General features: G+C 36.5%; 1 protein-coding gene across 1 annotated transcript in view; it reads right to left on the reverse strand.

Moving 5' to 3' along the window:
• Nucleotides 1-160: 160 nt before the first annotated feature.
• Nucleotides 161-22,512, reverse strand: part of LOC134541504 (oxygen-dependent coproporphyrinogen-III oxidase) — a 33,633-nt gene continuing 11,281 nt past the window's right edge. The window contains exons 3-8 of the mRNA XM_063385001.1: nt 21,084-21,280; nt 20,457-20,598; nt 16,891-17,053; nt 12,421-12,540; nt 7,634-7,803; nt 161-6,137 (exon numbers count right to left, since the gene is read on the reverse strand). Coding sequence (XP_063241071.1) covers nt 6,039-6,137; nt 7,634-7,803; nt 12,421-12,540; nt 16,891-17,053; nt 20,457-20,598; nt 21,084-21,280 — 891 coding nt within the window. The 3' untranslated portion in view covers nt 161-6,038. The remainder of the gene's footprint in view (nt 6,138-7,633; nt 7,804-12,420; nt 12,541-16,890; nt 17,054-20,456; nt 20,599-21,083; nt 21,281-22,512) is intronic.

The raw sequence follows: 22,512 nt of genomic DNA on the forward strand, positions 1-22,512 counted from the left end.
GATTCAGTAACATATCAGTATTAAGTAGTGATGATGAATTATTACTACTCGTATCGAAACAGGTAACGCCATGATGCAGGAATCAGCGGTGCCCCTGACAGGGCTCAGGGATAATTACCCCCCCCCCCCCCCCCAAAAAAAATGGACAAAAACAATAATATAATTCAAAACCATATATATATTTCAAAAACTTAACAATACATCCTTTATTTTATCACTAACTACTTTCTTTAAAATTTTAACATATTTATACTGTGATTAATTTAACAGAGTAGGTTGTATCCGTTCCCTAAAATGTATGCATTGCTTAGCTAAGACTGTTAGTGTAGGATTAAAAAAAAAATTATATATACACACAAATATACATGACAAGTTTTAACACTAAAAGTTGAATGCTTTTGATAGTTTTTCAATTGTAAAATGTACATGTTTAGTGAATCTTCGGTTCACTCAATACTTTGACTTGCCTGATATTTCATAACTTTTGCAAATCAGTACAAAGGTTTGATTATACTAATTGCTTGAAAGTTCGCCAAAACGCAGCTGATAAAGTAAATTTTTATTTTGAACCACTGAAGTTAGTATTATTTTGTAATAAACTAACAGTGTAAAATGGTAAAACAATAAATCTTAAGAAAGCAACCATACGAAAAACATTCCAAAACAAGTAAACACTAAACAAATTATGAAAAACTACAGCGTGTAAATAACAATTATTAAATGCAATACATTAGTACCTAGCACCATCAGGAAAACTAACAGGTACATGTATATTTATACTTACGTGTTAGCAATTCATCATGTAATTCATCCACAAACAAAACTTCTGGACATAAGACCCAAGTGCAGAAAACATTGCAGTAACATGAATTGACTTGAAAGTGGACTCTGTGCTACTATTTATTATAGACACCTGCGAGTACTCGAAATTCGAGTTTCGAGTCGAGTTTTTTAGTAATACTCGAACTCGAGCTCGTGGTTTTCAACAACTCGAAATTCGAGCGAGCTTTTCTTGCACTCTACCTATAGAAAAAAAACCTCTCATTATATCGGAATAAAAGTCTTACAACACTATTATCCTTTACTTTATAATGTAACATGATCGACCGTATACATGAACACATCATTTTTACGTACCCGGGATTTACGAATTTCCGTGATTAATTTTTTTTACTTCTATAATTTTCCGCATAGCATTAATGTATCACTTTCCTGCTTTATGCGGAAGTATTTCCCGCTTTATGCAGAAACATTTCCCGCATTTTACTGTAAAAAGCGTTTAAATTGTCCGGGGTCTCATCATTTACGCCATTAAATGTGTGATATAAATTCCCGTTTAAAAATTTTATGAAAGTTCCTGCCAGTAATGGCGCACGTAAATATAAATATGAAGAAAAGACAAATGAACAACAACTTACGAAGAAATATGGATGATGTACCATAACTGCAGTACAATTCCAATAGTTATCTTAAGATAATTACCATAAAAAGAACTAAAGATTCTTTGTAGATACCATAACTACTGCAGAAGCATGATAGTTACCACATTTGCACTATAGTTGCCGTAATAACCGAGAAGTGTATTTACCGTGATGGTAATGTATTTATTTAGGACATATTAAAATTAAAGAACATTATTGAAAAAAAAAGTATGTTAAATCTTGATATGTACGGTTGGCACATGTTGCTAAGAAATAATGTGATCTGAAAGAATGCAGTACTACTACGAAAAGTGAAAAGGGTACTCGTGGATTTTTAGGTTATGGCAGTCTCTCTTTCGTTTTTCAGTAATATCGGCCGAAAATTAACAAGAGTATTGGAAGTTGGCAGAAATGCCGATTCAACTAAATATTGGCAAAATCGGCTTCTTCAGTACAGCTCTACATTTGATGACATGAGTAAACATATTTCAGACTACAGGACATTGAAAAAGACTTTAATTTCCATGTAGGTTTATTGTGCGTAAGTTTTTTTTGCAAGTGTAAATTGAATTAAGTAAAATGCTTCTATTTTTATTACTTTAAATTGATTAAACTTAATGACAAGTTACAGATATTTGACACTAATTTTGAGGTTAAACAATTTGGTAAATATGTAGAGTAACGGTATATGCGAAAAAAAATGCTAAAAATCTATGCTCTTTCACTTCCTCTTTTCAAATCAACCGGCGGAGATAAGAAATTCCAAATACTTTAGGAGATATAGAATTTTTTAATTTTGCAATACAACACCTGTACAACCATTAGACCGACGCCATTTTTGTTATTTTGCCGTATGTTCGTGAATGCTTAATAAATAAAATGGTCGATTAGGTCAGGTCAGTTACATTATTAATACTTTCAAACTAAGCGGACATAAAAAATAATGTGAATTAATTTCAATGGTTCTTTAGTTTTAAAGTATTTATAATGTAACTGACCTGACCTAACAAACCCGGACAAATGATGAACATTAACAACTCACGTAAAATATTTTTGTTACTTATTACTTGCGCAACAATATCCAAATAAAAAATAAGACTTTAAAATTAGAAACGTTAAAAACCCACCTAAGTTGGAGGCGGGTACATTTCCTTTGCCATTAGAAGGAAATGATGTAGTCGTTCACCTACGTCGCGATACCTCCGACGGAACATTAATAAATAAATAAATAATCACGTATTGGTTCATTTGAATACTGGCCAATCACGGAACTGTCACGTGACAAAATTGTCCAATAAGAAACATAATAGATACTCGTAAACCAGAAACAATGGTGATCGCCGCATGAATACCCAGGTATTGTGATGAAAATTAAAAAATTCGATATTCCTAAAGTATTTGGAATTTCTTATCTCCGCCGGTTGATTTGAAAAGAGGAAGTGAAAGAGCATAGAATAAAAGTATTTTCGGAATTTTAGCATTTTTTTTCCGCATATACCGCGACTCTACATATTTACCAACAATTTTACTAAAGTATTCCAGCCACACAGGTTGCCAGCGAGAAATGCTTCTCATCTGCTGTAAACACCATCTCCAATTGTAGAGCTAATTTAACTCCTGAACGTGCAGAACAAATTATTTTTCTGCATGATAGATTGAAGAACAGAATTTAATACTCTATGACAATATCTCTCAGAATTTTTGTGCTGAAAAGTGGAAATGTTGAAACAATGTGAATGTACTTTTCAAACAACATGATTTTTGGTGCTCAGTTAGTTGAAGCTCAGTAAGGACTCCAGAAAAATTGACAAGGATGAAATTATTCCAAAGATATGTTACATTTACACAAACATATACGTACTTGTAAACTGTGGTTATGTTAGTTGGATGATATCAGTTGCTAATGAACCAATGGAAACAGGTTAGATTCAATGGAAAACATGTTTTTTTTCCTAGCAGTGCAAATTATAAAAGCACTCTGTAAATAGTTACCCAAAATTAATAAGCCCACTTCATTTTAATACTTTATTCAAACATTATACCTACTAAGTTTAAGGTAAAAATAATTTCCCAAAAGTGTAACTGTATCACAAAAGCTCAAGCTTCGAGAACTTTCAAGTAAGCTCGCTCGAGCTTGGCTCAAAGTAAAATTCTTAGGCTTGCAGACCTCTAATGTAGGTCTATCTATTTAGTAGGCTAACAATGATAATGGTTTCTTTTTTTATTTCCATATTTTTCTCAAAAGTTCTCACATTTTATTACTCCATCACAGTAAATTTATGTGCAATAAACTTTAAAAAAAAACTCGAACTCGACTCGATACTCGCGAGTATTTTAGCAAACTCGCTCGAGCTCGACTCGAAGTGAAAATCGTCTGCTCGCAGAAGCCTAATTTATTACTACCGGTCTCCTCTACCATAGACAAGTGACTACACTGCCTCAACTGTCTAGTCCACAAACTGAGCATTCAAACTGAACTAAGGATGAAGCTGTCAAAAGTTACATTACGTCAGGTATATGTACTTTTAAGACCACCTCTAATCTAACAACTAAAAAAATAAAACACTCAATCACATTATCTACCCGTACACATCCTAACAGGGGTGTGCAAATATCCAATATTTTGAATGGCATTGTTTCAAGTGTGCTTGAACTTCTAATTTCTTTGCTTTTGTTTACTAAAATATTTGGAATCCCACAAAAATTACACATGTGTCTTTAAATGAATCCCCCAAATTGCTGAAAATTTAATCCACAAACAAATTTTTAAAACTGGTGTTGTCATGACAGGTATTACAGCTAATCTGTTAATACTGTAAATACTTAGGATAGTATCTGGAAGTTTTACTTTGATCAAAATACAGATAAACCTCATTAATACGAATCCTCTTAGTACGAATATCCGGTTTATGTGAAGTACTTTCACGGTCCAGAAAATACAGTATGCTTATCTATGTTATTCAGTACTTTTAATACAAAATACTTTTAATATGAAATAAAAAATTGTTTTGGTCCCTAAAGTTGTTGTTTACTAGCATAAGTAAACGGTTAATACGAATCCCACTGCCCAGGTTATAAAAAAAAATCACATTTTAATCATCTTAAAATAAAATAAAAAGTTTCTCCAAAGATGTATGTATGTATTCGACAGCGCAAAATTGTTGAAAAACCAAGATGAAAAGTGTAACATTAATGGTGATGTTAACTTAACTAGAAATGATGCCATTTTGGAAACTGAACACTAAAAGGAAGGTACTCTATACTTTATTTATATAAGTTGTCGGAAGTGGATATACCAAGAAGTTTAGATAATCTATGGTATTAATTTCAGGTATTTTCTTTTGTTTGCACGCATGCCATAACCTGAATTATGAGTAGGTACTGTATTTTAAAATAACTGGAAAACGTAAACTTAATGATCTTACACTGCAAGTTAAACTTAAAATGATCAAAGAAGTTGACATTGGAGAAAGAAAAAAAAAAACTGAAATTTCTAGAGAAATTAACATCTCGCTATCATCCTTGTCAAAAATATTAAAATATTGCAAAAAATTTAATCAGCTTTTACGAGTTCTTGCGGATTATCAACTAGAAAAAGAACATGAGGTCCAAAACAAGCTACCTTGTTGCATTGGTATCGAGAAATGTGTGCACCAAACTTGCCCATTTTTGGACCTATGATGCAGAAAAAGGCATATTACTTAGCACTGAAGTTAGGGATTTCTGACTTTACGTTCAGCAGTGGTTGGCATGTTATGCATACTACCAACCTTGTTGTTTTTAAGGTAGTAATTATAAGCATTAGAAGTTAAATCAATATTTTTTTTTGTCATGATGATTTCCCAACAATTTGATTAATACAAACCTTGTTATTACAAATTGCTAAAATTACGGTCCCTTCACCCTCAGATTTGTAATAATAAGGTTTGACTGTATAATGGTGCTCTGACAGTAACAGATTGTCTAAACAAAATATATTAGGCTTATTAAATATATTTTTTGCAGTAAAAAATCAATACTTTATAAACCATTCTAAAATGTATTTTGAGCCAAAAGGTTCAAGTTCGTGTAGGCTGTCCAAACATTTCAGTGATGACAACAGACCACTTCAACTATGGAGGTCTGAGGTTCTGAGGGAAAATATATGCTTAAAATACATAGAACTCTCCTCCATCAAAGCAATGCAGCCACCAACACAGCACTCAAAGTCAGTGTTATTGCTTTCTGATAGTTGCATGTCACTCTAACTGAAATTGAAAACCAGCACCCAATATTCAAATGAATTAAAAGACTGTACTCCAAAGCATGCAGGAAAATACTATGCAAACTGCTTCTGAGACACGGAAGACATCTGGAATCACTGTCGCAAAGAGTCTGTGCTTTTTAGATAGCACCACAGTCCAAGAACTGTCTAATGGTCCCCACATAAATGACGTCCTGATTCTTACTGGCAACACTGAACTCATGTAACACCAACACCGAACCAACTCAATTTGAGGATTTGCACACCTCTTATTTAAAAACTCATAAAATATTCAAAATTCAAACAGAAGGGGGAAATGCAAATTCAAGGAACATGATCATAAGTCGCTCGACCGATATTGCAAGAGCCGCGGCTCACTTCTCATCGACCAACCATTCCCGGGGGCTCTTCAGCACGTCGACCAACTGGGCCTCCTTGGAGCCAGGGCTGGGGATGTGCATGTACTCCCAGCGCTGGAACAAACAAGCGTGCGTCTGTAGCACCTCCCACGGAAACACAGTTGGACAGCATAACCTTAACAAGTGATCACCATTTCTGTCTGGCTCACTCAACGTTTTAAAACATTACTGCAAATTTTTAATAATTAATAATATGTATTTTTTTTACCAGTCTGCCTAAATTAAAAAAAAAATTGATAAAAATGTTAGCCGAAAACAATACAGTTGCGCTAATACTGCTATTTTTTAAGAAACGAATATGAAACATTCGTTTGACACTTTAGTGAAAATAAAATGAAAATTCTTTCATGAAATTAACCTGTAACTTCTTTTTTTTTTTTAATTCCTGAGGAACTCTTTTTCCTTACGGAATATTAATTAATAAAAAAGATATACGTTAAAGAAATTTGACTTTAATAGAGAATAATCTGTAAGCCTAATTGGTAAAGCGATTATACACTTGTAGGAAATTTTTTTACATAAAACTGCCAAGTAAAAATCATCATTTTTATGGTACAAATTTTTCTGATCAAAAATTGAAAAATTATGACAATCACAGACTTACATAAAATTGTTACTTTTTTTTGCTACTGTTTAAGTATTTTGAGTTTTGAGTTGATATATGTTTACTATATCCTTTAATTATTAATCTTACATTTGAAGTTATTCCATATGTCAAGTGCTTTTACATTTGAAGTTGTTGATACACATTGGACATTTTCTTACATTTGAGGTCTTCTTACATTAGAAGTCATAATCAAGATCATCACCTGTTCAAGGTAATCTTACATTACAGATAGTTTTATAATCTATAATGTCTTATGTTGGAAGAAATCTTATAGTTAATGTAGTCTTATAATTGAGAGAGTTCATTATAATATTTAACTTGAGAATGTCTTAAATTTTAAGAAATATAAGACTTGAGAAATCCTTCTTTCAGTTATTAAATGTTTTAAAGCATCTTATGTTTGACATCATTCCACACATATGAATAGTTGTAATACTGATAAAATTGATAGTATAAATATTCAATTTTATTATTAGAAAATATATATGTCACCACACTAGTTTGGTTAATTCATATACACAATTATAAATCAAATAAACATTCATTAGGCACTCAAATATTCATTTAACTCAAAAATTTGGTATAATCAACTTTTAAACGGAGAATTTCTTATCGAAATTGATGAAGACTGGGCACATATTGTTTAAACAACCAAATACTAACACAACCAAAAAAAAATAGTTAATACATAATAATCCTATGGTACCGACGGAGATGGGAGTCCATACACTGGTAGTGATAACTGTGTTCCTGTTGTTACATGTAGTGCCCACCACTAAAGCCTACGACTGTTGGTGGGAATGTGACAAATTCCAAATAAATAAATAAATAAAATAATGACAATGATGAGAGGCTGCAAATTAATTCATAAAGAATAATAGGTTAGTTATTTCAACAAGATGATTAACGGATTACACGCCACAAGGTAGTGGTGAACACTCACCGCGGTGAGGGGCAGCGACATGAGGATGCTCTCGAAGCGGGCGCCCGGCGTGTACAGGCCGAACTTGGTGCCGCGGTCGTAGATGAGGTTGAACTCGACGTACCTGCCTCGCCGCAGCAGCTGCCACTCGCGCTCGCGCAGGCCGTACGCGTCGTCCTTGTGCCTCTGCACTGCGGGCCAAGCACACACTCGCAGCCCTTCCCAGCTCTGCCCTCCACACTCCCCAACCACCACCACACTACCTCAAGGGTAATGCCACGCACCATATATTTTATATATATGCATAAAACTCGCTTAAAACGTTCCCGCGTAACACGTTTTCCCGTTTATTAAGTTCAAAAAATTATTCCCTTGATCACTTCCATATAACCCTATGTTAATATTTCCCTTTCATAAAGTTTGTCTTTATATATGCTTCCCGCATATAACGTTCAGCGTTTGTGGGAAAAAATAAAATGATATTGTTTATCTTTAAGCTTTTGAACAATTTTTAAGGATAATTTTAAAAATTTACATATTTCCAAACGTTTAATACCGTATTGGACCGAATATAAGGCGGCCATTTTTACATAAACGATATACGAAAATTGGAAGACGCCTTATTTAACATTAGTTCCAAGCTGAAAGCTACAGTAGAAACATTGTTAAACAAAATGTTCACGATTTTTTATATTAACTAAAAGATTGTTACACGGGGAAAATGATAAATCCACCTAATATTGCAGTAATTCACAATTGTTCAAAGTTGAAAATTAAAATATTTGTTCTTGAGTAAAAATGTGAATGTTGGAGCATCTAAAAATGGCAACCTTTTATTACAGAATTCATATTTGTACTTTGTGTACAATCGCGTGTTAACATTTACGGTAATTTAATTTCAGATTTTTAACGGAAATATTTGGACTAAAATATCACAGCTATTTTCAGAACGATTGTTTACGTTTACAAACAGAAAATGTTAAGAACATTTCGGATGTAATGTTTGGAAATTCACGGCTACCAACTGTCTTTCCACAATATTTCTTTGTTGTAAAACGAACATTGCCGAACACGCACGAAGACGCCATATTTACAGGAATTTGGTACGTTGCTTCAAAAGCTATTTTAATAATTTCACAGTAATCCACGCTTTATTTGTGTAAAAACCTTTCAAACAACATAATTATCATAGATTATTCTTTAAAATTCATACGACAGAGACCCTCTGTCAGAGAGTAATATGGACAAATATTCGCGGTCACGTCACCGAAATTATTCATGGCCGTATGCTTCACCATGGCAGCTAACCACATGTTTTGTTCCGGCAAACTGCATTCTCTGTTTACTTTGTTACGTTTAACACACTACTAAACAGTAATACGTAGCTTAAGTGAAAAGTAAAGTTAAATGCGGTATACATAAATGCAAAAAGGATTTATCAACACAAAACGTATGTCTAATGAATTTTCACATTAATTTCTACCAAAATAATTTTTACATTTGTTTGGCCTCCTGAAATTGCAGGTCGTCTTATATTCGGGCCAATACGGTAGTTAATTTTAACAGAACAAGACCGTCGATAAACCTGCGCTGCACGCCACACGCTGTTGTATCTGTGCGCCGTTTCGAGTGACGAATGAGAAACGCGCACAATCTCGAAACCTGCGCCGCACGCTGTTTCTTGTGTGTATTTCGACGAATCATATGCCTGCGTTTGTTTGGACTGAGAGGCTGTTCCACCTGCAGAACATTTTCCCCATTCTTGGCTTACTGACGAATGAGAAACGCCAACTATCTTCGAAATCTGTGCCGCACGCCGCACGACCAATCACCTGCTTGCATTCTCAGGGACTAGAGGCTGTTCCATCAGTACACCAATTTTCCAATTCAAGTCACGTGACGAAAACAAAGTAAACCATATACCGCCAGCTATTACTTTCTTTGAATTATTTGCGTATATTTTATTAAACAATAAATATTAGTTATTGCTTTTTTTGCTAGTGTTTTGATAATACTAATTTTAATGTGCTTATTAAATTAAATACAGTTTTAATAATTCAATTTACTGATAAAAAATATGTCATTACTCATTAGTTATTCTGTTATTCCAGCATGCCAATGATAGTAAGTGAAAGTTTGTGTGAATACAGTACATGTCATTTGAATAAAATAGATTTTTACGTTGGAAATTACTTTTCCCTTTTAAGAAGTTTTCCCTGTTAAAAAGTTTTAAGCATCCAGTCCCTTGAAAAACTTTTTAACAGGGTTTTACTGTATATATATTAGTGATGGGTCAATTCCTGTTTTTTCCCGGTTCTCGGTTCGGTACCGGTTCTTAAAAATAGGTTCTTGGTTCTCGGTTCTGACTTAAACAATAAAATAAATATTATTCACACATTATTTGAGGTTTTTTAAGTAATAAACTATTTATTGTTTTGGCTACAAAAAAAACACTGTTTCAAGCTACAGTAAACACACCAACCTATTAAAAATGTAATATGTATTAATAAAAAAATTTTTTTAAATAATATAGAGAACACTTCATAAAACTAAAATTTACTATATCAATCTAGTAAGTACCTCAAGAAATCTACATACACCCTCCTTTAAAACATAGGAATAAAAAGAAAATTTTACAATGATGGTGAACTTTCAAAGAATTAAAATATTAAATTGTCCATCAAACTTATTGCCTACATTGAATTCAGTTTGTTTGCACAGTCAACAGTAAATTACTACAGTGAAACCTTTATTTAACAAATCTCAAGGGACCAAAATTTGTTGTGTTTGTTGTAAAGGGGTTTGTTAAATGGAGGTTTCGCACGATATATTTCTAGTCATCATAAAGCTTCACATAAATGGCTAGAACTGTCTTTCTGACTGTTTAATACATTATGAGGAATTAAACATGAAAAAGTACATAGAATACACTTATTTAATGGCCAACCATTTAATGCTTGGAAATTATCAATTCCCATCCCCAGTGCTTCCTGGCATGCCTTTTTGATGTTTGATGCCCTAGCCTCCATTAACCAGTCAAAAAGTATCTTGTCCAAATCATCATTTTTACATACTTTCACACGTTTTCGATTGGTCCCTACCAGAGAAGCGTTGTTATCGATCTGTTCCCGGTTGGATAATATGGTCGAAAGTGTAGACGCCGGGATGTCGAAACGTTTAGCTATATCACTTTTTTTTTCAACCTTCATCAACTTCATCAAATTTCTAATTTTATTTTGACGTCAATCTGTCGCCGCTTTTTAGGATTAGAATTCATTTTACAGTAGTAACGTGTTGATTTCCGTAACTACGTGTGGAAATAAATAAACAACAGTAAAAACTGAAAAAACGGAAATTGTACTACACCATAGTTAAAAATATTTGCGTGTGCGCATCTTTAACCATAGAAACGCAAAATATACTAGCTGTTCGTCTTGCCAGAGATGGTACGAGAGGTGTCCGCCACTAGCGCTAAATGTACCCGCCATTTTGAACAAAGTGTGGCATGTATACACGACGTGTGTTATCCATGATGCTTTGTTTGTTTATTTCCTTCCGCGATGGTGCTTATTATTTTAAGGTTATACGCACACATTTTTAAGCAGTGATTGCAAAAAAATTAGTGGATGTCTTGTAGGATATGTTTATTTTTTGCGTGTTTTTCAAAAGCGGCAGTTCGTTGTAAAGGGAATTTCACTATTTCGGAACAAATAAAATTCGGTATTTAGAGGTTAAAATAGCATTGATCTTATGGCGGTTCGGCGGGACCAAAATTTTATTTCGTTGCATGGGGTTTTTCGTTAAATAGGATATTCGTTAATGGAGGTTTTACTGTACCACACTTCTGATGCTATTTCTTACACAATTTGCTCTATTTGGCCAGAATAATTATACTTTTAAGTGTCAACAAGCATTTCGTTTGACCAGCCAATAGTAAAATACATCTACACATCGATACAAAAAAAATAAAAATATCCCCCTTCAAAGCAATCCCGTTTACCTAAAAGAGAAAGTTACTAGCCATTACACTAGATGGCTGCAGATGCAGTGAACTTACAGTCCAAAGCACTGCACAAAAGGCATAAAATTTTAGAATGCCGAAAATTATTAAGGAAAATTTTAAATCAATCATTAATTCTATTAAACAAATATTCTGTGGAATTTCGCACTTTTAATTGTTCTTCATACACCAGTCACCCTTACTTATGTGTCAACGACTCAATTAACTACCTATTTTTAAAAACAAATTGAAACAAACATGGCGTCTTTCTGTTCTCACATCTCTGCTGAGGCATGTCATAGAGTTGCACACATCTATGAACTACATACATCTATGGCACCTTCAACTGTTATGTTTTGATTGTATAACGTACTTTGTTTACAGATGTGACGAGAACATTAAATATTTTCACGTGTAATTTATTTTATAGTTAGAGATGAATATTATTCCACAAAAAAAATAATTCATATGTGAATTGAACGTGAGTTGAGCCATTTCATGCTGCAGTTAAGTTGTAGTGAAGGACTATTTTCGTAAAGGGTTTTGCTATACTACCGGTACCGGCATTTTAGCTGCGGTTCTCGGTGCCGGTTAAAATGCTGAGAACCATAGGAACCGAGAACCGATACCGACCCATCCCTAATATATATATATATACACACACACACATGTATATATATACATATACATACACACATATACATATGGTGCGTGGCATATATAAATACACACACACATTCACGCACACACACACATGCACACACACTAATTATTAATAAATGAATAAATGAATACATGACTGTAATACCTAAAGGCACATATGAAGGTATAACAGCCTCTGCACAGGACTTCACGAACTGGAACACCTGCTCCTTGGAAGGTTCTTCCAGGTCGTCGAAGAAGATGCCTCCGACGCCTCGTCTCTCGCCTGCAACCACGTTCCCTGCTCATCGTACTGTGTGGTTTCAAGTCAAATATAACATATCAACACTTTTTGCAATTCAAGTTACCTACTTTTCTGAGTTAAGTTCTTTCACTATCTCAACAAATTTTTTTCCCTCAAAACTATTGACATTCAAGCATCATACAATTTTTTGTATGTATTCCCCAAACACATCCTCCACGTTGCTACTATTCTCAATACCTAGTTCATCTATAATACAATAAATTTCGGGTGACTACTAACCACTATTTTACTGTCGTAGATAGAGACCCACAAAATTTTTAACACAATAAATTCACAAAAAACTAAAAAAAATCATGCATTTATTGGGAGATATTTCAACATTATTGTGAAAACAAGAAGTTTCGCAAAAAATAAAAATATTTTCACAAATTCATCAATGCCATTCCTAAAAACATAACACACAGATTTGTACCACAGGAAACAAATTTCAATAACAAAATGTTTCAATATCTAGAACTAATGTTTTACACTACAGCGCCTATTGACAGGAATGGCACTAACATGATATGGAGCTTTTTGTGCTGTGCCTATAACAACACAAAAGTTCTTTATCTTGTAACTTCATTACTTTGGTTATTTTGTGAAAACGCCAAATGGTGATGTTAACAAGAAAAGATACTAAGTATTTTCTATTGATACCTGATTTTATAAAGATCTGTTATTACATGATGTGACACTAAAATTTTTGTCTTTTTTAAATTCATAAAAACAAAAACCATGTTCCCTCAAAAACGTCCAAACAATGAGAAAAATAACACAATAATAACTTATCTTATAGTTTGTTTACACTTTGGATTTAGTGATTTTATAGTTTAAGCCAAGAAATAATGGTTAATAGTATGAGAAAACATTTTACGAAGTATTTTACGTACATTAAGCCACATTTCTTTGTTTAAATTTAATTTGATAACAACTAGAAAAACGTACAGTTTGTGTATGTTTTGCCCTGTTTTGAAATATGATAGGAGTTGGTGTTAGCACTTAACTTTTTGCATTATGCAATGGAAGCTATCTTAACAAGATGTTTGAATTTGGAAAACTTTATAGAGATGATCACGTACAGAAATTCAAGAGAATGTTTGGGATGGTTTCTGGAATGTTAAACAGTTATTACAAAATAACAAAAATTCTTTAGTTTTAATGCATAGGCTTTGAGAAAACCCAAAACCTTATGTTTGGTAACAAATTTTAGAATCAATTTAACATTTTTACACTCATTTTCCGCACTCCTTTTATGGTCCGGCAAAAAGTTTTCACCAATTTTGCCTTATTCTAATACCTTTAGTTTAATTTTATTCACTTTTTTTGTTCCCTGGTCACAAAGCAGTGACTTAAATTAAGCCAAATGCTTTGCACCTGATTTGTTTTGTGCCCAATTTACAATGGAATATTACTATAATGTATATATTCACTTTTTTCCCTAGCAGTTGTTAACCATTACTGAAACAATAAAATTTTGTTCTTACCGAGACAAGAGCTACGAGCTATCGTAAAGTAACAAACCAAACTGGCCATATCTAATGTGTCTACTGTTCACAAATGAGCAAACTCTAGGTTCATCATTTCTTTCTGCTCCCTGACAGTAAGCTGTATGTGTTTGTGCTTTCGATCCTTAACTTATTAAGGAGGATTCCCGAAAATATTCGTACTTTTTTTATTATGGCCGAAAATTGGGTCCCGAGAATTTTCGGAACAAAGTTCATGTCAACATGACGGCTCTCGAATTTATTCGTATAACGAAGTAAAGTGTGCTATACATCTTGTATGATGTTATCTATGGTTTGGCCCTAGAATAAAAATACAGGAACATTGTTTCGGTTATTTACATCTTCTCTACACATGTTTATCTATGGCTATTGTTTGGATCCCGACCGTGGTGTGTTGGTAAATAAACACAGTGGAGTAATGATATTTTCGTTGCTGTTTTGGAATATTCCATAGTTGACGAAACATGTTTTAGTGTAAGTTATACTTATTTTACAGCCATAAAAACATTTTCCCGTGGGAAAGACTTGTAATTCCACACATGTTTATTTTTGTAATTTATTCCTGTCACGAGTAAATAAAAATGTCACGTATGACACTGCGGCCAAAAAAAAACAAATCTCAGCGAAGAAATTTGTGTAAATGAAGAAAGTGAAAATGAAGACAGTGAAAGTGACTATTTCCCGAGTGAAAGTGAATGTAGCGAGACGTTTTCGGAAGAAGAAACAGATGCTGAATCGGAATTGGAGGATTGGGCGGCTGGAAAAGGTGACTGCAGTCGACGGCCTACAGGTAGGCCTGCAGGCAGACCTATGGAAAATAATGTATTTACATGGAAAGAAGGTAACTTTGTGCCCACTGAATATGCTTTTGATAATAAAATGGCTGGAATTTTGGGTGACAATATCACTGAAAATACATGCTGTCGGGAATTCTTTGAATTATTTTTTTTCCCAGATATGTTAGGTAAAATAGCTGCGGAAACTAACCGGTATGCAATGAAAAACATTCCGAATATCGGTGATCCAGGAACTAGCAAACAAAAGCCATGGACTGATACAGACTTTGAGGAAATGTATGTTTTTCTTGCAGTTACGTTCCTGTTCACAAGACAGAAAAAACTCTATAAAAGAGTACTGGTCCACTGATCCTCTCATACACACACCAATATTTGGTAACACTTTATCTCGTGACAGGTATATTCTGTTACTGAGATATTTGCATTTTTGTTTCAATGAACTGCAGCCTGTTGGAGATAGACTTTATAAAATTCAGATGGTTATCAATGACTTGAAAAGAAATATGCGTGAGGTTTATTACCCATTTCAGAACCTGGTAGGTAATTGATGAAGAACTAGTACTTTTCAAAGGTCGGCTATCATTTCAACAGTACATTCCCAGTAAAAGACGTATATTCGGCATAAAACTTTTTGTGTTATGTGATTGTGAAACAGGGTTCATCATAGACTTCATCATTTATACAGGTCAAAGCACAAACATCACCCTTTTAGATATGCTAGGTACTTCAGGGTCAGTAGTGTCAACAATGATGGCTCCATTTCTAAATAAAGGGCACACACTGTTTGTTGACAACTGGTATACCAGTCCACAGTTGTTCCAGTTTCAAATAAATGTTGCAACAAATGCAGGCTAAGTTAAGGTCAAATTTTTGTCTATTTGTTCTACGTGATGATGTACAGCACTGAGAAAGAAACAAAACTGAACAGCACCTACTGAAATGCTTTCAAGTTGTCAAGACCCTAACGAAGCCTAGCAAAGTCCTTGCTGAACACGAGATTCTGTGCCTAGTCGACACCATACATTCCCCAACCCACATATCTGATAACACACAAGTGGCAGACAAGCTGTTATGTCAGACATTCTCGGAGAACAATTAGACTGACGTAAAGGAAAATGAAAGCTTACCGAACCTATTTTGTACGATGACAAAGAAAACGTTGCTATGCTGTCAACTGTTGATGAAGAAAATTCCACTACCAGTGAAATAATTCCAAAATAGACAACTGTTGTTATATTATACAACAAAAACGTGGGAGAAGTGTATTATGTAGTATGTAGACCAACATCTTGCCATGAAACTTGAGAAGGTGTATCACAACAGACAGTTCCAGTATTTCTTAGATATGTCAATGTTAAACTCATTCAAGCTGTACCAGAAATGTGCAGTCTGAGTTAACTTGTTCCACACAGCAGAGATGCCACCTGAACTAAACAAGGCAGTCGAATTATTCGTACTGTATAGATATACCAAAAGGGAAAACCTCTAAAGCGTCTTGATTTTAATCTACTTTTGTGTGCCACTCATTATTTGAGGTTGTTGAAGTTAAAACTACTAAGAAAATTAACCTACATTAAGGTTTTCTGTAAATATGTTTTTTTTTTAAAGAACTAGTATTAGTTTGGTTGGATCACTTCTGCTGACAAACTCATCAATTATCAATTTATTTAATTAGTGTCGCAGAGTATCTACACTTAGTTGAATGGTACTTAGAAGATGAGACTAATAATCACTGGAAATACAAGCCTATGAAGTATTAAAAGTGTGCTAAACACGGTAGTTATGTAAAAAAAAAAAAAAATGAAAACCATGCAAATTAAAAAATATAATATATTTACAGACAGACCTGTGTATTAGATATCTTTCATTTGTTAATGTGTTGTATTGTACTCGAGATAATCAAATGTTTTAGGATGTTCAACATCCACGATCATCTTATAGTTTGATAGTTGATTATATTACCAGAATCAATGAGTTCACACTTAGTTTCTAGAGCACGATCCTTGACGATACGGAGCTGCACGCACCTCGGTGCTTGATGAAGAAGTAGTCGTCACACCACTTCTTGAAGCGCGGGTAGAAGCTGGGGTCGTGCCGGTCGCACGCCTCCTTCAGGGCACGGTGGAAGTGCACCGAGTCCTCTTCGCTCAGGTAGTACGGTGTCAGGTCCGTGCCCCCTCCGAACCAACTCTGCCTTGGCACGACACAACACCTTAGCAACACCCTCGTCTCCTACAGATTACAATCATCTGGTACACCTCAAATATCTACATGTTGCTACATGCAAGTATCACGCAGACAAGATTTTACACATGTTAAGGCTGAGTTTCAACCGAATTCAGTCTGGCCAAGGGATAGGCATTTGAATGCAAAATAAAATTTTGCGTAATTTCCACAATTTTTGTGATAACAGTGTCAAACAAAAATCATATTGTAGATTTTCAAAATCTGAGCAGTGCTATATTTTTAAAAATTTTAATTTTTAATTTCCAGATGTGATATAACGTGATACATTATTCAAAGTATCATATATTTCCAGCTATTAATTTAATCCCTTAAACAGCAACACTACACTCTAGACTAAGTATAATTCTTTAAAAAGTCAGCAGTGCTGATACTTTATCTATTAAAACAAAGAAACAGCATGCTTTTTGGTAACGGAAACTTGGAGGATGCAAGGCTGGCTCCCGTACATGGTTCTGGACAGGGGTAGCAGGGGAGAGAGGATGACAGGCAGGCTGCAGTGTTGCCAGCCCCACCCCCTCGTAGCAGTGAGCTTGTTTCAACCCCTCCCGCTAGGTGCGAGACATAGGCAGTTCTGCATTCACAACTTAGTGGTTAGTGTTTGGTTCTTCACAGGACAGCAAATAAAAACAATAACTTATAGCATGATATTCATGTATAGAAAATTATATACTGTATTTTGGTGCTTGCGCAGTTCATCTTCACAAATTAAGTTTATACATGACTTAAAAAAGCTTTTTTCTGTGGTCATTTGTTGACATATAACCATGGAGAAATTTATGTCACACTGTTATGCATACATAAAGTACACTTCATCTAACACAAACCTGTTCAAACCAAATTATAATATTCTGCTCTATGTAATTTTTTGTTCAGATGAAGATTCCTATTTAATTGATTTTATTGCCAGTTTGATTATTCTACATTAAACTTTATAAGAAAATAAATCTAATTAGATTGATTGGAAAGTTAAAATCAAATTATAATTCTTCCTAACGATATTCCATCAAATTAATTATTTAGAGTTAATAAATTGAATACTTGATAAAAAAAATTATGTTGATGCAATACAAATTGTAATTAATAATTATTACTTCCAGTACACTTTACTATCTAAAGTTCAAAAAGTTTTAATGCTCTAAATACGTGTTTAAAATGGATAAACCTTTATTTAAAGATTTCAAGGTTTCATTAATTATTATTATTATGAGATTATTTATCTCAGCAATGGAATAAAAATGTGTGAATCAGTTTCATGTAAGAAGGCCCTTACACTTAGTTGAAATGCATGTTAAAAACAACATATAACAACTCTAATGCTTGAGTCTTTACATAACGAATTTCTCTACACGGAAAGACACAGCTTAACAAAAACTACCATTATCAAAGTAAAGTGATATTTCAACGAGATAGCTATATATTTATTTATTTTCCAGCATTCAGCACAAATTTCTATATGTATAAACATATGTTGCCTGTGGATTGTTTGTCCATGAACGCTTTGTGATTATTAACTTGGTAATGGAAAGCACACAAATAAATATGTATTTTTTTTTTAAGTTTTGATTGGATGGCCAATTAGAGAAAATTTAGGAAATAATTACGTGAAAATAAACCTTCGTATACACATACTAAGTTCACATTATTTATCTGTAGAGTCACGGACATTCCGCGAATTTGTTGAAGTCAGGGTAGATTTGAAGGTTCTACATATACTCAACACATGTTTGCTTTTCCACTGGCTGATTTCTTAGCGAGAACCTTTTACCTTTTTTTATCCCTGTTAAACGGCACTACCTTGTTCACTTACATCTCTCCTAGCTGGGAGTTATTAGCTCATGGTCGCAGAGGAGTGTAGCTAAATAACTGCAGTCCAATCATAAACACAGTAGAAGAGTATAAATATTTGATTTCTAGCTTGCAAACAAAAGATATGTGAAATTTCCGTATCTCTATAAGGTATAAGCCTATCTGGCTGTGATTTGATTCACCCTTTTTTTTTTAAATTTCCTAAATTTTTTCAGGTAAAAGAAGGTCAAACAATTTAAGGTTAGGTACCCAACTTTATTTTGTCTAATCTGGCCATCTGTAGGCCTGGGATGGGCTTATAGTTCATAAAAGAAAAATATATAGTTTCCATGTCCACATATTATGTAACTCTGCAGAAATATTTTAAAGGGCAGGAACGCCGCATGTGTAAAATGAATATCATAAAACCTTCAAAGGCACAGGGAGGCTACTTAAAGTTGTTTAGAGCTCATCAAGGATAACTTTACCATGATTACAGCCAGTATATAACTGGAATATTAGGAAGTTTTATACTGGAAAATGGAGACAATACACTGTAATGTATTTTATTTTTTTGTAAATAGAACTGAAATAATTATGAAAAATCATTGATATTTGTAATTTGTACATTCACACGAAAGCAACTGTATCAATACAAAAACGTTTATCGCAGTAACACTAGGTTCGGTGCTGGAGCAGGCGACCACACAAGATGTGGTTTCCCCCGAATCTTTCCAGCCAGAGAGCTTGCTGATCTCACTGTAGGTGGAATTCATGCTAGCCATGGCTCCAGTAAGAAAATCCATGCAATTGTAGGGAAACCGTAGGAATCTTTTAGGATTAAGACATCCATACATACCCTTCAGGCAAAACTCTTGTTAACATTTCAATTGTTCTTATAACCATAAACCTGGATTCAAATTTTGTTTCACTACCAAATTTTGAAAACAGGCGATTGGTTTGAGACCAGTCTCAAACCAGTTGTATGCAACCCTGGATCAGTGTTCGCAGTTGCGTTGCAAACTTCAGTAGAACGAAACCATGAGGTGTTTATTATTTATTTCAGAGGTGCTTATTTATAATTTCAAAGACAACATGAGTGATCAAGAATTTAATTTCAAATTCGTAGGAGAGGTTGAGAAACATGAAGTACTTTACAACTATAAACTTCCAGGATATTCAAAAAAAGAAGTGACAGAGAAAGCATGGCAAGAGGTCGCCACCCAATTAAATATGTCAGGTGAGCAATGGTTATGTGTAGTATCTACTGTCATAAAGCCACAAGTATTACTGATTGAACTATCAAAATGTATAGGCACTTCTAGATGGGCCAGAGTAGTGAAATATGGCACACTTATAAATTATTATCAAACCACTATACTGATAACTGTAACAATAGGTAATAATTAACAGTGTCCTGGACATCTGAATCTGAATTTGACACAGCAAACACGGGGAAAACCAACTGCACCAGCTGATGCACAGTCAGTCTAGTCCAGTGGTTGCAACCTTGGTCTGCCGTGTGCGCTGTGGCGCTGTGGCAGGGCGGACAGCTAGCTACCTGCACGGAGCCGTCGGGCTCCCGCACCTCGAAGTAGCGGTAGTTGAAGTGGATGGTGGGCACCAGGGGGTTGCGAGGGTGGATCACGGAGCTCACCCCCGCCGCGAAGAACGGCAGCTCCCCCTCCTGCAGCGACTTGCCCCTGGACATCACCATCACCATCCACTGTACTGTCACTCTTCAACAGACCGGGAACATTTGTAGCTAAATGCAGGAAAGTGTAAAAATTACAGAAATTTCTCTCTGACTGTAAACATAAGCATTAGCTGGGATTAAACAAAATCTATAAAAAATTTAGGATTTTTAAAAAAAATCAGAGACTGGAAAAATGAGATCAAAAATTATTTAATGAAAAAATTACCAAATATAAAGTAGAAGTGATTATTAACATATTAGTATTACACCACATTTTTAAAATTTCTAGAATGTAAACCCTGATAACCTCTAAATTATACAACAATCTTATTTTAAAGTGATTTACATGTATAACAGGTAAGTAGAAACGTTAGACATAATGGTAATACTGGGTTGTGAAATACTCATGCTGATTTTGAATATGCCACCAAATGTACATGGTAAAGCGCACGACACAGCTACATGTATTGCTGATGCTAACAGAGCACGTACCTGGCTCTCATCTGCTGTGCAGCGGCGGGCGGTAGCTTCCCAGTCACCACCGAGACGTTCACGCCGGCCTTCTCAAACACCCGGCCCTCCTGCAGCACACACGTGACGCCACCGCCCCCCTCGGCACGCTCCCAGCGGTCCACACGGAACCTCACGTCCACGTCCTCCTCTGCCTCCAGCGCTCGGCAGAAGTCAGCCTGCGCACCACCCCACACGCTCAGCACTGTGCTCCCTCTCACACCCCGACCCTCCTGCAGCACACACGTGACACCACCGCCCCCCTCGGCACGCTCCCAGCGGTCCACACGGAACCTCACGTCCACGTCCTCCTCTGCCTCCAGCGCACGGCAGAAGTCAGCCTGCGCACCACCCCACACGCTCACCACCGTGCTGCCTCCCACACCCCCGGCCCTCCTGCAGCACACACGTGACACCACCGCCCCCCTCGGCACGCTCCCAGCGGTCCACACGGAACCTCACGTCCACGTCCTCCTCTGCCTCCAGCGCACGGCAGAAGTCAGCCTGCGCACCACCCCACACGCTCAGCACTGTGCTCCCTCTCACACCCCGACCCTCCTGCAGCACACACGTGACACCACCGCCCCCCTCGGCACGCTCCCAGCGGTCCACACGGAACCTCACGTCCACGTCCTCCTCTGCCTCCAGCGCACGGCAGAAGTCAGCCTGCGCACCACCCCACACGCTCAGCACTGTGCTCCCTCTCACACCCCGACCCTCCTGCAGCACACACGTGACACCACCGCCCCCCTCGGCACGCTCCCAGCGGTCCACACGGAACCTCACGTCCACGTCCTCCTCTGCCTCCAGCGCACGGCAGAAGTCAGCCTGCGCACCACCCCACACGCTCAGCACTGTGCTCCTTCTCACACCCCGGCCCTCCTGCAGCACACACGTGACGCCACCGCCCCCCTCGGTACACTCCCAGCGGTCCACACGGAACCTCACGTCCACGTCCTCCTCTGCCTCCAGCGCACGGCAGAAGTCAGCCTGCGCAGCCACCCCACACGCTCACCACCGTGCTGCCTCCCACACACCGGCCCTCCTGCAGCACACACGTGACGCCACCGCCCCCCTCGGCACGCTCCCAGCGGTCCACACGGAACCTCACGTCCACGTCCTCCTCTGCCTCCAGCGCTCGGCAGAAGTCAGCCTGCGCAGCCACCCCACACGCTCACCACCGTGCTGCCTCCCACACCCCCGGCCCTCCTGCAGCACACACGTGATGCCACCGCCCCCCTCGGCACGCTCCCAGCGGTCCACACGGAACCTCACGTCCACGTCTTCCTCTGCCTCCAGCGCTCGGCAGAAGTCAGCCTGCGTAGCCACCCCACACGCTCACCACCGTGCTGCCTCCCACACCCCCGGCCTTCCTGCAGCACACACGTGACGCCACTGCCCCCCTCGGCAC

This window comes from Bacillus rossius (assembly GCF_032445375.1).
Source record: "Bacillus rossius redtenbacheri isolate Brsri chromosome 4 unlocalized genomic scaffold, Brsri_v3 Brsri_v3_scf4_1, whole genome shotgun sequence".
NCBI classification, from domain to species: Eukaryota; Metazoa; Arthropoda; class Insecta; order Phasmatodea; family Bacillidae; genus Bacillus; species Bacillus rossius.